Raw genomic sequence first — 13,178 nt, 5'->3', positions numbered from 1 at the left:
ATTATTTTTTTAAGTAAATGTATTAGTCACATTTAAAATTCTACTAATTTAATACTGTAAAGACTCAGTTGATTGGACCAGAAAAAGATGAGTTTTCTTGTCCAACAAGCCCAAACAATACATTTTAGAGAGTGGATGAAGAATTAGCTTAACAGATAGGCAACTCTAAAATAGAAATTCAACATTGGAGTCGAGCATTCAGGCACTCCTTAAGTCGTTCTCGCACCATCCAGAGGACTTCTCCTCTCCCTTTTCATTTTTCTTCCTCCCCTTCTGTTCTGTTGGTTTTTATATAGCCCCTTCTCTTCTTTTTTTTTTTTTTTTTTTTCCATCTGTTGATCATCCATTGCTTCTTCTGACCGTCCATCCATCTTTACTAATTATTTATATTTTTATGATAAAAATTGTGTTTAATTTTAAATGTATCTATACATATACATTAATGCATGTGTTACATGATATTTTTTTTAATAATTTGACTTATTATTTATATTTTTATAATAAAAATTGTGTTTAATTTTAAATGCATTCATGCGTTTGCATAAGTTACATTCTAGTTCTTATAATAATAACTTGTTATTTAGATAGACAATACAATCGAGTTATAACGCACTTGGTAATTGTCCCCCTAAGTTTGCATTTAGTATCAAATTATTTATCTTTTCATTGATTGTTTTTTCTTGAAATTGTGCTAAATTATATTTGTATTTTGAAAAATGTGAAATTTGGAAAAGATTTACATAAAAACTTAAATCTAAAATCTGAATGAAAATGGTTTTTTTAGATAGTTATAATATGCTGCTAAAATTAAAATACATGAACTCCGGTTTTTCTTTGGTTAGTCATTATGTCCCCTTCCCCAAGAAAGAAAGAAAGAAATCCTTTATTTAATTATCGAAATGAGAGATCTTAATAACACTACTAATTCATGACATTTACAGCGCTGCATAGTGCATTCTCAACTAAATGAACTAATAAAAATTTGAACATGATGTAGGATGGCAACAAATTTTCCCAAGACTGCTACGATCCATTCTATAGCCACTGAAAACCTTTTGTAATTTTCGTACCCCAATCGAATTTCTATGTTGCGGTGGGGCCAAATTAGGTGATGAGTTGTTATTCAATGTGAGGGAGTAATAAGTGAAATTTTATGTGAATTTTGCAGTGTTAATATTTTAAGGTTTATGCTCTACTCTGAATAAAGATAGACTCAATTTTTATTTACACATATAGGGCAAATCTCCCAATATCATATCTTTTTGCTCTGGTTTTTTTCTTTTTTCAATTTACTTTATTTCATGTTTTCCATGAGGTAAAGACTACTGATAGAATAGAGGCTTTGGGTTGTTTTTTTTTTTTAATAAGTAATAATTAAATACAAATCTTTTGTCATAAAATTCAATTGAAATAAAATAAAGTATTTTTTGTGAATTACTTGGAGTATGCTTTTATCTATTAATTAATAGGTTTTCTAACAGAACTGAAATAATTACGAAGGTGCAATAAACACTGAATGGTTGAACTAATTAAGAAACTAGTTGTTGTTTCATGGTTAGCCATATGTATTAATCCATGAAATTAAAGCTGGGATTTGTAAGCCGAGAAAGGTATTTCATTAAGCTAAGAACGAACTCTTCCCTATGGATGACACTAAAATGGTCATCTTAAGTGGGTTCCAATTAATTTTAAAATGTAGCTACTTGATTAATGGGATATATTTAGCTAATTTGTCATGGTTAATCATCAATGGCAGCTCTAGAATTATTTTTAGGAGTGTCAATAAATAGATGAATTTTTTATAGGAAATGAATTTTGTAGTCTACGAGATTTTCTTGATACAAATTTGACCATAGTCCTAGCATGCAAGAGAATAAAAGATAAACTATTACTTCATTTGGCATATTGTTTCATAATACAATGAATATACTCATTATTGTTGCTAAGATGAAATCTTAAAAATCATCTATTGTTTATAAATACAATAAACATATTAATCATTATTGTTAAGTGAACTTTAATTACTGTTGCTCATAATTATTTTATCTATTAGTTTGTCTTTACTCTTTATGATTCTTTTATTTAACAATTCAACAATTCAACTTAACTTTAACAATTATTGTTCTTTGTAATTTTATTAAGTGTGTGTTTGAGTCTTGATTATAAGTGAGCTTATTGCTCTCTCTCTCTTTTTCCTGCTATATGCAAGTCCCACGTGAGTCCTTACTTGTTTTATTTAGCTTTTACTTTTTATTTATACTACTTTTAGCAAAAAGTAAGGTAAGTTGTTCTCAAATGGACTAAGAAAATTTTTGTTGTGTTAACATTTACTTTTGTCTTCACCCAATCACTCTTGGCCTATCCCACACCCCTAGGCTCCACTCAACAAAAAACAAATTAAAAACACATATAGATTTAGCAACTATTTTTTTATTTTCAAGGTTTTAGATCAAATTGGTTTATTGTTGGGTTTTTTTTTCTTCATTTAAAAATGCTAAGATATTGGTAAGAGAATCATATTCAAGGTTATTTTAGTTGTACTTAGAAAAAAAATTAAGGCCAGAGTGTTGAAAATTTTATTTTAGGAGGGTCAAAACAAAATAAATATAAAAATATTATATATATAATATATATTTTTTTGTAAGTTAGCTAGCACCACCCCTGTTAATCACAAAAAATTACTATATACTCTCAAAGTAGAGGAACATAGTACACTTTATCTTATATGAATGGTGAATATTATCATATAAATCTAATTAATGTGAGAGACAAAATATCACATTGTAAAACTTTGAAAATACTGAATAATTACTTGTTTAATAACCTATTTTTTCAATTGCAATAAATACTTGTTCCTTCATAAATTAATTTTTCTAATAAGTTAGACTCTATTATGGGTGTTTATAAACACTATATATATGAAATGAAATGAAACAAGTAAATTTTAATGAAAATGGAATGGAATAGAAAAATAATTATTTTTTTATTCTCATTTTTCTCCAATCTATTTGATTTTTTTTTTTTTTAAGAATGAAAAGTAAATAAATATACATATATTTAATATTAAGTCTCTTTATTGGATGATATTTTTAAGTTTGATTTACCATAATAAAGTTGACTTACCTTTTTCTATTAAAAAAAAAAAGTCTCTTATATATTTTTTTTCCATTTAAATAGGAACATAATAAAATTCATTTCCTCTTCAGTATTTAGGAAAATGATCAGCATTTTCCCTATTAGACTTGTTCCATTCTTCTCTTCTGAAGAGCTCTCAAAAAGTAGAATAGTATTAGTGGGATGCACTAATATTCCTTTCGGTTGTTTTCCAACCATTTTCTTGTCCTAATCAAGTTGTTAACACGTGAAGAGAAACTATTACCCTAATGATACTGAAAATAAAGCTCAAATATGAATGACTGACCCAGTCTGCATATTATGAACACATGAAGGGGTATGAAGATTATTTTGCCTTCTTATTCTCTCCATTATCAAGTTGAGTTCCCTGAAAATTTTATTTTAGGAGGGTGAAAACAAAATAAAAATAAAATATTATATATATGTATATATATATATATTTGCAAGTCAGCTAGTGCCACCCCTGTTAATCACGTTGTAAAACTTTGAGAATATTAAATAATTACTTGTTTAGTAACCTATTTTCCCAATTGCAATAAATACTTGTTCCTTCATAAATTAATTTGTCTAATAAGTTATACTCTATAATGGGTGTTTATAAACACCATATGTATACGAAATGAAATGAAATAAGTAAATTGTAATGAAAATGGAATGGAATAGAAAAAATAATTATTTTTTTATTCTTATTTTTCTCCAGTCTATTTGAATTTTTTTTTTTTTTTTTAAAGAATGAAAAGTAAATAAATATCCACATATTTACTATTAAGTCTCTTGAAAGTTCAATATAGGTATGAAACACCCTTGAACGTTTAGACCCCCAGATACAAAAATACCAATTCAAGCTTAATATCAAACAATTAATGTGCGGAATATAATAACAAGCTTAAAATAAAATTGATAAAATAATCTAAACCAAATATAAACACATCCACAGCAGTAAATATAAGGCAAAGATAAAGGAAAGAGAGATGCAAACACACGGACAACACACGATGTGTTATCGAAGAGGAAACCGAAGTTCTCGATGTAAAACCTCTCCGCCGCCCTCCAAGCGGTGATAAAATCCACTAAAGAATATAGTTGGGATACATGAACAGTATAAGAGCCTCCAAGCCTAATCTACCCAAATACCTAAGCCCTCCAAGCTTCTTACTCCAACGAGGTTACACCGAACCTATTTCTTCTTTTGTTTCCCGGATTCCGCTACTTGACCATAGCATCAACCAATGTATATTGGTTCCTTCCCAAACTGCTTCCCTAAGCACCAAATGGACCTTCTCACAGACGTGGGTGTGGTGAGATAAGGGTTTGGTAAATAATCTCTCAAGGGTATAACAATAGAGAGGAAGAGGGTAGAGGAATTTGTAGAGTCTCTTTAGATGAAGATTGGAGATGAGGCAATCTTGTTTTTCTCTAGGGTTTTCTCTCACAAAATTCTCTCTGGAAGCTCTCACTAAATGATGGGTATAAGGGTGTATATATAGTAGGGTGAGAAGGGAATGCAAAACGTCAGTTTTTGCCAAACAGGGCAAGTTGGCGACTTGGTCTCGCGGCTTGTCCAAGTCGCGAGTTCAAGTCGCGACGTAACGGCCTGGCCAGTTTGAAACTTTTGTCCTGTAGCGTGACAGCTGGCGCGACCCTTCAGCTTCCCAGTGTGCCTCTCACATGCCAGCTTTTGGCGGCTTGCCAGTCGCGATCCACCCACAAGCCCTAGCCGCGAACCTCTGTTTTTCTTGTACACTCTTGAGCTTTTCTTCATATCTTCTCACACACTACCCTTACAATTTTTCCACCTAAATACAGGGTTACTAAGTGCTAAATTACAAACAAATTGGTCATGAAATAAAGCCAATTAAATGGTTGATTAAATTCAATCTTACATCTCTTATATTTTATTTCTTTCCACTTAATTAGGGACAAAAAATTCATTTCCTCTTCAGTATTTAGGAAAATGATCAGCATTTTCCCTATTAGACTTGTTCCATTCTTCTCTTCTGAAGAGCTCTCAAACAGTAGAATAGTATTAGTGGGATGCACTAATATTCCCTTCGGTTCTTTTCCCTCCATTTTCTTGTCGTAATGAAGTTGTTAACACGTGAAGAAAAACTATAACCCTAATGATAGTGAAAATTAAGCTCAAATATGAATGACTCATGACCCAGTCTGCGCATATTATGAACGCATGAAGGGGTATGAAGATTATTTTGCCTTCTTATTCTCTCCGTTGTCAAGTTGAGTTCCCTGAAAGTCAAAGAAGATAGATACGTCACCACCTACTAAAAATATAATAGGCTAAAAGATATTGTACAAAATAAGCTACTTGGAATTAATGAGCCATTGGAGACTGTTTCCTTTTACGTAATTACGTACCGCGGAAACCCTCAAACTTACACAGCTTCAAGTTTTTCTTCCATGTAGCTATACGCGTTTTTGTATAAAAGTAAAACTGCATGCCAATCCTATCTTCACTATTTTCTTGCCTATATATACCTAGTTATCATCAACCTTTCCCTTCATCTCCAACTTGCTTATAATATATATTGTTCTTTCTTTGCTCTTTTCGCCTATTCATCATTCACTTTTTACAGTATTTGATCAGTTGTAGAGTAACTATGGCAACAACCATCAAAATTTGCTTGGTTCTCTTTGTTACTATGTCTATGATGGTGTCAGTGTCACTGGCCATGCCATCATCACTCAAAGTGGGTTACTATCAATCAACTTGCCCTTCTGCAGAGACCATTGTGAGAAACATTGTGAACAAAGCTGTGTCAAGGAACCCTGGCCTAGCTGCTGGCATCATCAGAATGCATTATCATGACTGTTTTGTCAGGGTATGCTAGCTCAATTCTGCAATACACCAATTAACTTAATTTTTATGTTCAATATATAGAATCTGTTAATTTGCTATTTCTTCACTTTTTAAGACTCATGAGCATATTATGCTCGACATATAGTTTTTTTTTTTTTTTTTTTTGGTTATTTGTTGAGATTCTTATGCATTACTCAAAAGTCATTTTCAAGACCCATTAACATGTTGTGTTCAATAGCTTCTGCTTTTGTTATCTGTTAAGCTTCTCAAGCATGTTTCAAAGACACTTTTAAGGCCTATTAACATGTTCAATTGTTCAATATAATCTTTTTTTTGTTATTTGTTAAGCCTCTTATGCATGTTTCAAAGTCATTTTCAAGATCCATCAACATCTTATGTTCAATAGAATCTGTTTTTTTTTTTTTCTTTCTTTTTTGTTAAGCTTTTTGTACATGTTAATTTCGAAGTCATATTTGTTATATTTGAAGAACAAGGAGAGAGAGAGAGGGAGAGTCAAGTCAAAGTGTCAAACATAATTGCGCATTGCTATTATGCTATATATAGGCTACCTTAAAAAAATGCTAGAATAAAAAATTCGGAGAGAGAAATGGTCCCGGCGGGGCTCGAACCCGCGACCTTCGGCTCATAAGACCAACGCTCTAACCAACTGAGCTACGGGACCAGTTCGGGAACAAATTTCTAAGATATTTATTTTTTCGTTCGTGTCACCGAAGAAAGGTCCATCTTAACGTACAGGATATAGCAACAGGTGTCTAACCCACGACTTTTGTTGAACTTGCTTTAAGAGCAGATCCTCATAATATAGATGAAGCAAATATCTCTTTGCTATCAGAGTAGGGGTGTCAATATTAGAAGTTTACTATTTAATTTTTACGAGTTCTGGTCAAATTCAGGTTAGCATGAATTGACTTATTTAATTCAAGTTTAACATGTGAAACCTGTTTGAATTCATTTGATCCATTTAATTTAAGGCTAATTTGATAAATTTACTCTTCAAAATTTATAGTTATAATTATATTTTAATATTTTAATTGTTTGTGACTTTGTTTCAAATCTTTAATCTTTTAGAAGAATTTTGTTTGCAATCTAATTGTGTTCTTTTTTTCATTTTATAAAATGTGATAATTGCAAATAGGTTATTCGTGTAAAGTAAATGTGTTAACTTTGATTGCATGATTTATTTGTCAAACTGGTCATGTCAGGTTGTTTCATGTTAACCTATTTAATAAACTAATCAAGTTATTGTCGAGAAATCCTAACACAATTAATAAACGCCTATACAACCAAATACTCATAAGTCAATATAACTCGTAAGCATGAATTACCATCTATAATCAAAGGCGCACTGCATTTGTCCACTGCATATATAATTATTGTATATAGATGTAGTTATGTGCCAAAATTTGAAGTTTATTATTATTATTATTATTATTATTATTATTATTAATATTATTATTTTGGCAAGAAGAATACTTCGACAACATAGTCGTGGGATTTACATACTTTAAAAAACATGATAGATTATATCCGATACGTAAGATAATTATTGCATCATATTCCAATATTTTAAGTTTTTTTGGGGTGGGGGTAAAAAGAATACTTTGAATGCTACTACGATGTTAGAGTTAAACCATATTTTTCTCATTTTATCCAATACGTAAGATAATTATTGCGTCATATTCCAATATTTTAAGTTTTTTTTGGGGTGGGGGGGGGGGGGGTAAAAAGAATACTTTGAATGCTACTAAGATGTTAGAGTTAAATCATATTTTTCCCATTTTATCTATGCTAGGGTTGTGATGCCTCTATCCTATTGGAGTCAACACCTGGAAACCAAGCAGAGAAGGAAAATATAGCGAACAAACCCTTACGAGGCTTTGAAGTGATATACGAGGCAAAGACTCAACTTGAAGCTCAATGCCCACAAACAGTTTCTTGTGCAGATATTATTGCATTTGCTGCTCGTGACAGTGCTTACAAAGTTGGAGGCATAAGTTACATAGTACCATCAGGACGCCGTGATGGCCGGGTTTCCCACAAAGATGAGCCTAACGATAACCTTCCAGCACCTAACTTCAATGCCAAGAAACTCGAAAAATGGTTTGCTAAAAAAGGCCTTAGTCTTGATGAAATGGTGACACTTTCTGGGGCACATTCCATAGGAAGGTCACATTGTTCTTCTTTCAGTACAGAACGATTATACAATTTCAGTGAAACAAAACCACAAGACCCTTCAATGGATCCCAAATTTGCTAGAGCCTTAAAGACCAAGTGCCCAAAAAATGCTGGCAGTGACTATCCAATAACTGTGCCCCTTGATGTACTTACACCTCATAGGCTTGATAATAAGTACTATACAGATTTGAAGAATCACAATGGATTATTAACCTCTGATCAAACTCTTTATAGCAGCTCTTCAACGGTTGAAATTGTCATGAATAATGCAAACCAAGGTGAAATATGGGCTTATAAGTTTGCAGCAGCTATGGTGAAAATGGGTTACATTGATGTGATTACAGGAAGCCAAGGTGAGATTAGGAAAGACTGTAAGTTTGTGAACTAAATTATAGTCTGTGTGACAGTTTAAATTATTTTGTATTATTACTTACACGGTTTTATTCTTCAAGGATGATTCAAGTGTAAATAAGTTCCTCTGTAAGGGCATGTTTGGTAGACTGTAATAAGTATTATAATGTAATAGTTATTCCTATGATTTAGTCATTCTTTAGTTTGGTAATGTTTTTATTACAAGGAATAGTCATTCCTTATGAATAGCTAATTTTTAAAATGAAGAATAACTATTCCTCTCTAATATATTGTAATAGCTACTCAATAGTAGGTGCAATAATTTCTAAAGTTAATGTATTTCCAAATAAACAAATTTTCCATATATGTATCACAATAATAAAAATAAAAAATCATAAAAAATAACTCATCTCTCTCTCAAATTTAAGAAATATTATTTTTAAAGAAATATAATTGTATGAGTAAGATATTACCTTAAATAAATCTTAAGTTTTATTCTAATGTTATAACTTACAACTAAACTTTTGAATAAGTTTAGTTATTCTATTACATCACATTTTATTCTTAGTAGTGAAGATTACAATTCATGTTGTAATTCTCATTCAATGTACTAAACGTGCCCTAAGTCTTTGAATAAATTCTGTTGAGAAAATAATGGGATAAATTTGTATTTTTGACGTTACAAAAACGTGCATAACTCTATCTTAATTTTTTTTTAATTGATACAAAAAACGTGTAAAGTGAATATAACACAAACAAACAAAATGATTTGAAAAAAGCTATTTACTAATTAGCTAACCCTAACTTGATTATTCTAGATTTCATTCAATCAAATTCAATAAAAATTGCAATTGATCCTCTCTCTCTCTCTCTCTTTCTCTCTCTTTCTTTATATATATATATATGAGATGGATTCAAGTTACACATTTTCTAAACCATTGGATTTAAATAGATCCAATGGTCAAAAAAATGAACTCATTAATGTTGATATTCTAATAAAGATCTCATTTATTATCCTTATTTATAATATTCCATGCCTATCTCTAATCCCAAAAATAGGTATATTGTTCTCTCTACTCTCTCTTTCTCATCCACTACACGTTTCTCTCTCCTCCATTGCTCTTCCACCTCCATTTTCATAAGGTTCCACCTCCATAGCCACATAGAATCCGATACAAAAAATCTAAGACAACAAAGTCTATTGACAACTATTGATTCATTAGAACCGAAGCATGTAGCAATTATTTTGATACATTATCATGTGGAATGGTGCGGAGGATATAGAAGCATCACTCCAGGCCTAGTTCACAACAAGAATCAAAGTTATTGTTAGTATAAAATGTGAGATTTGGCATCAAATACCATTAAATCCACAAACTCCATCAAAGTTAATCTTTGTTTATCACCGAAAAAGGAAGTCAGAGACCAAATATTATAAGCACTGGTACACAACTCCAGCTTATATATGCCATGTGTCTCGGAGCCAAACTTGCACAGTCTTCACCCCTCACACAGTGACAGGTCATTCATTAAACGTAGCAAAATGTAATATTTTGCTAATAGCCACAACTTGTTCAATGACATCAATGGTAATAGTGAACAAGTTTTGGCTTTAAATCTTTCTTTATTAATATTACCATCGACGTCATAGAACAAGTTTCTTTAAACGTGTCCAAACTAAAAAATGTAATATGTTTTGCAAATAGCCAAAACCTATTCAATGACATCAATGGTAATAGTGATCAATGTTATATTACATTTTTTTTAATAAAGATAATAACTTTGATTCTTGTTGTGAACTAGGCCTAGATGCTTCTATATCCTCTGTACCATTCCACATGATAATATATCAAAATAATTGCAACATGCTTTGGTTTTAATGAATTAGTAGTTGTCACTAGACTTTGTTGTCTCAAATTTTTTGTATCAGATTCTACGTGGTTGTGGAGGTGGAACCTTATAAAAATGGAGGTGGAAGAGCAATGAAGGAGAGAGAAACTTGTAGTAGATGAGAAAGAGAGAGCAAAGAGAAAAATATACCAATTTTTGGGATTAGAGATAGGTATAGAATGTTATAAATAAGGATAATAAATAAAAATTTTATCAGAATATCAGCATTAATGAGTGCATTTTTTGACCATTGGATCTACTTAAATCTAATGGTTTAGAAAAGATGTAACTCTAAAGAGTTACATCATGTATAACTTGAACTCATCTCTCTCTCTCTCTCTCTCTCTCTCTCTCTCTCTCTCTCTCTCTCTCTCTCTATATATATATATATATATATATATGTTTTACAACAAGTGAAGATATTTGAACCTTAATTCTTATTATTGGGAGAAAATAATGACAAGGAGTTACAAATTTTTTTGAAAACTAGCCCTCTTTGGCATATATGTGGAGCATATCATTTCATTCACCAAAAGACCAAAAGAGGCAGAAATGTAACTTCCTATTTTATTGATTCCAAGTTTCCGACCAACCACTGAAAAATTAATTATATAAACTATTGAATTTACATTAGACTAATCCCTTTCTATAGAGTTTCGCTTTCAATATAGTAATGATGGCAAATTTAATTTTTGCGACAAAGCTGAGCAACAGTTAAATATTACCCCGCTATAATAGAAATGTATCAGTGGGGACTGGGGGTAGATATATGAACTAGTGAACGACGGTTCAAGAATTTGGAAAAGTATTTACTGGAGAGTAAATTGACCATTATGTCAAGAAGAAAAATCTTCAGAGTTCCTTTACGCAATTCATTATTGTTAGGTAGGATCGTCATAAATTCAAGACCAACACCATAAATCCTTTGTACTATATGGATGGTTTTTTCTTTAAAATTTTATTTTATTATTTTTGGCTAAGACATGGATATTAGATAGTCACTTTTTGTTCAACATGGATGCTTCTCTGGACATTCCCATCCTATCAAATAGGTATCATAAATCCTTGCCACGAAACAGACCGACAAAAATATAAGAGGATGTGTGTCCTTGGGTTAAACGTTGGAATGGATTTTGGAAATGAAAATTTTCACTTGCTACCAAATAATGGAATGTGCTAAAAGCAACCTAAATGCTTCTATATGTTGTGAAATAGCTATTTACGTTTGAATTTATTTTTATGACTTAATTGGTTCAAAAAATAAGTTACAAAAATGCAGTTATACTGCACCTAGCTACAAAGTGTACAATTTTTTAACCCACCACCCATTTATGTGAACAATTACCAACTCAATGTTAGCTAGTAACTTCAAGTAAGTTGGTTGTTTGGTGTGTTATATCCCTTCCAAAAGGACTATAATTTAAATTGCATTTAGTGACTACTCTCACTACTTTTCCATCCCGGACCACACTATAAGCTAAGCAAATTGAGAGTTATTGAGACCCTTCTTTAAATGGAAAAGCTTGGTACTATAAGATGGGTGTATATGACTAAGCTTCTCTTCATTGTACAGTGTGTTTGAAAGTGTGTGTGTGTGAGAGAGAGAGAGAGAGAGAGCATTTCTAGGGTATTCAGACTTCAGAGAGTTGTGTTTGTGTTAAGATGGAGAGAGTTACTAAGGTGTTTTTGATGCTCACCATCCTGCTACTGGTCCTTTCATCTGATGTTGAAGGAGGAAGGCAACTCAAGAGCAATGACAAGGTTGAACACCCTCAGAACTTTCTTGGAGGCATTGGTGGGGTTGGTGGTTCATTCCAAGTCCAGGTTTCGCTGGTGGCATTGGCTCTGGCTCTGGCTCTGGCTCTGGTCCATCAAGCTTTTGTACTTTCTTCCAGGTGGCTGTGTTCCAATCCTCCCACAATCCCTGGGATTGGTGTTCCCATTGGTGTTGGCTCACCACCATGAAAGAATGAAGGACATTGATGCACAATAGGGTCTCTGGCTTGCTGGTCTTGTTTGAGGTCTTTCAGAGTTAGGACTTGTTTTAGGTATTAGTAGCTTGGGATTTAATAGCTAGTTGCTTTATGCTTTGTTTATTTTCTTTTTCTTGTGAGTTTCTAGTCTTTTGGGTCTTGATGGTGCTGTTAGGGTCAAATCTTGTAGTGTTAGGACTTATATTTGGTAGAAAAGAAAGTTTACACCTTTGGGAATGTTTGCTGCTTTTTGAGAATGTGAGGTCTTGACTTGGCTTTCCATTGCTTTTATGTGAACAAAGTCCATCTACATGATTATCTTATCTTATATATGGTTTTTAGTTTTGTCCTTGTACTTGGTTTAACATGATTTTATTTTGCAACTCCCTCTCTCTCTCTCTCTCTCTCTCTCTCTCTGCCCCAACCTCAAACAGTTAAAAAAAAAGGTGAACTTCAATGAACGTATATCATGATCCATTTTTGTTTATAATTTATGAGGTAGCCCACAAAGCTACGTGTACAAAACCATGGCCTTTGGTGAGGAAAACTGACTGATAGTTTCCTATGAAATTAATATGGTATCACGACGGGCTTGAGTTGGACATGCCTTGGTTTGTACATAAATATATTTTGAGGAAACTTTCAAGCATGCCACCTTACAACAAGGATCAGTAGGCTTCCATTTGATGTAACTTGGCAAAAGGTGTCACTGCTATGGTTATGGTTTAACGACCTTTGAAGATCCATTTGCCATTTTTTTTCTAATTAGTCCATTTACCATTTCTTTTTCCCAGATGACAAGAAAAGTATAATTTCAA

At 32.1% G+C, this 13,178-nt stretch overlaps 1 protein-coding gene and 1 non-coding gene across 2 annotated transcripts; one reads left to right on the top strand and one right to left on the bottom strand.

The window, feature by feature from the left end:
• Nucleotides 1–5,683: 5,683 nt before the first annotated feature.
• On the top strand, nt 5,684–8,686 carry LOC112005045 (peroxidase 5). The gene is made up of 2 exons (XM_024037292.2): nt 5,684–5,972; nt 7,764–8,686. Exons 1-2 carry the CDS (start codon nt 5,751–5,753, stop codon nt 8,532–8,534), a joined length of 993 nt encoding a protein of 330 aa, XP_023893060.1. The 5' UTR covers nt 5,684–5,750; the 3' UTR covers nt 8,535–8,686.
• TRNAI-UAU (transfer RNA isoleucine (anticodon UAU)) lies at nt 6,559–6,632 on the bottom strand. The gene has a single exon. It is a non-coding gene; the product is annotated as a tRNA-Ile (tRNA).
• Nucleotides 8,687–13,178: the final 4,492 nt, after the last annotated feature.

Source organism: Quercus suber, unplaced genomic scaffold (genome assembly GCF_002906115.3).
Source record: "Quercus suber isolate HL8 unplaced genomic scaffold, Cork oak 2.0 scaffold_921, whole genome shotgun sequence".
Lineage (NCBI taxonomy): Eukaryota > Viridiplantae > Streptophyta > Magnoliopsida > Fagales > Fagaceae > Quercus > Quercus suber.
This window is presented reverse-complemented; position numbering and strand designations above follow the sequence as displayed.

Coding starts and splice junctions, on each gene's coding strand:
- LOC112005045 (XM_024037292.2), top strand. CDS start 5,751: ATGGCAACAACCATCAAAATTTGCTTGGTTCTCTTTGTTACTATGTCT. Junction 5,973..7,763: donor ATCATGACTGTTTTGTCAGG/GTATGCTAGCTC, acceptor TATCTATGCTAG/GGTTGTGATGCCTCTATCCT.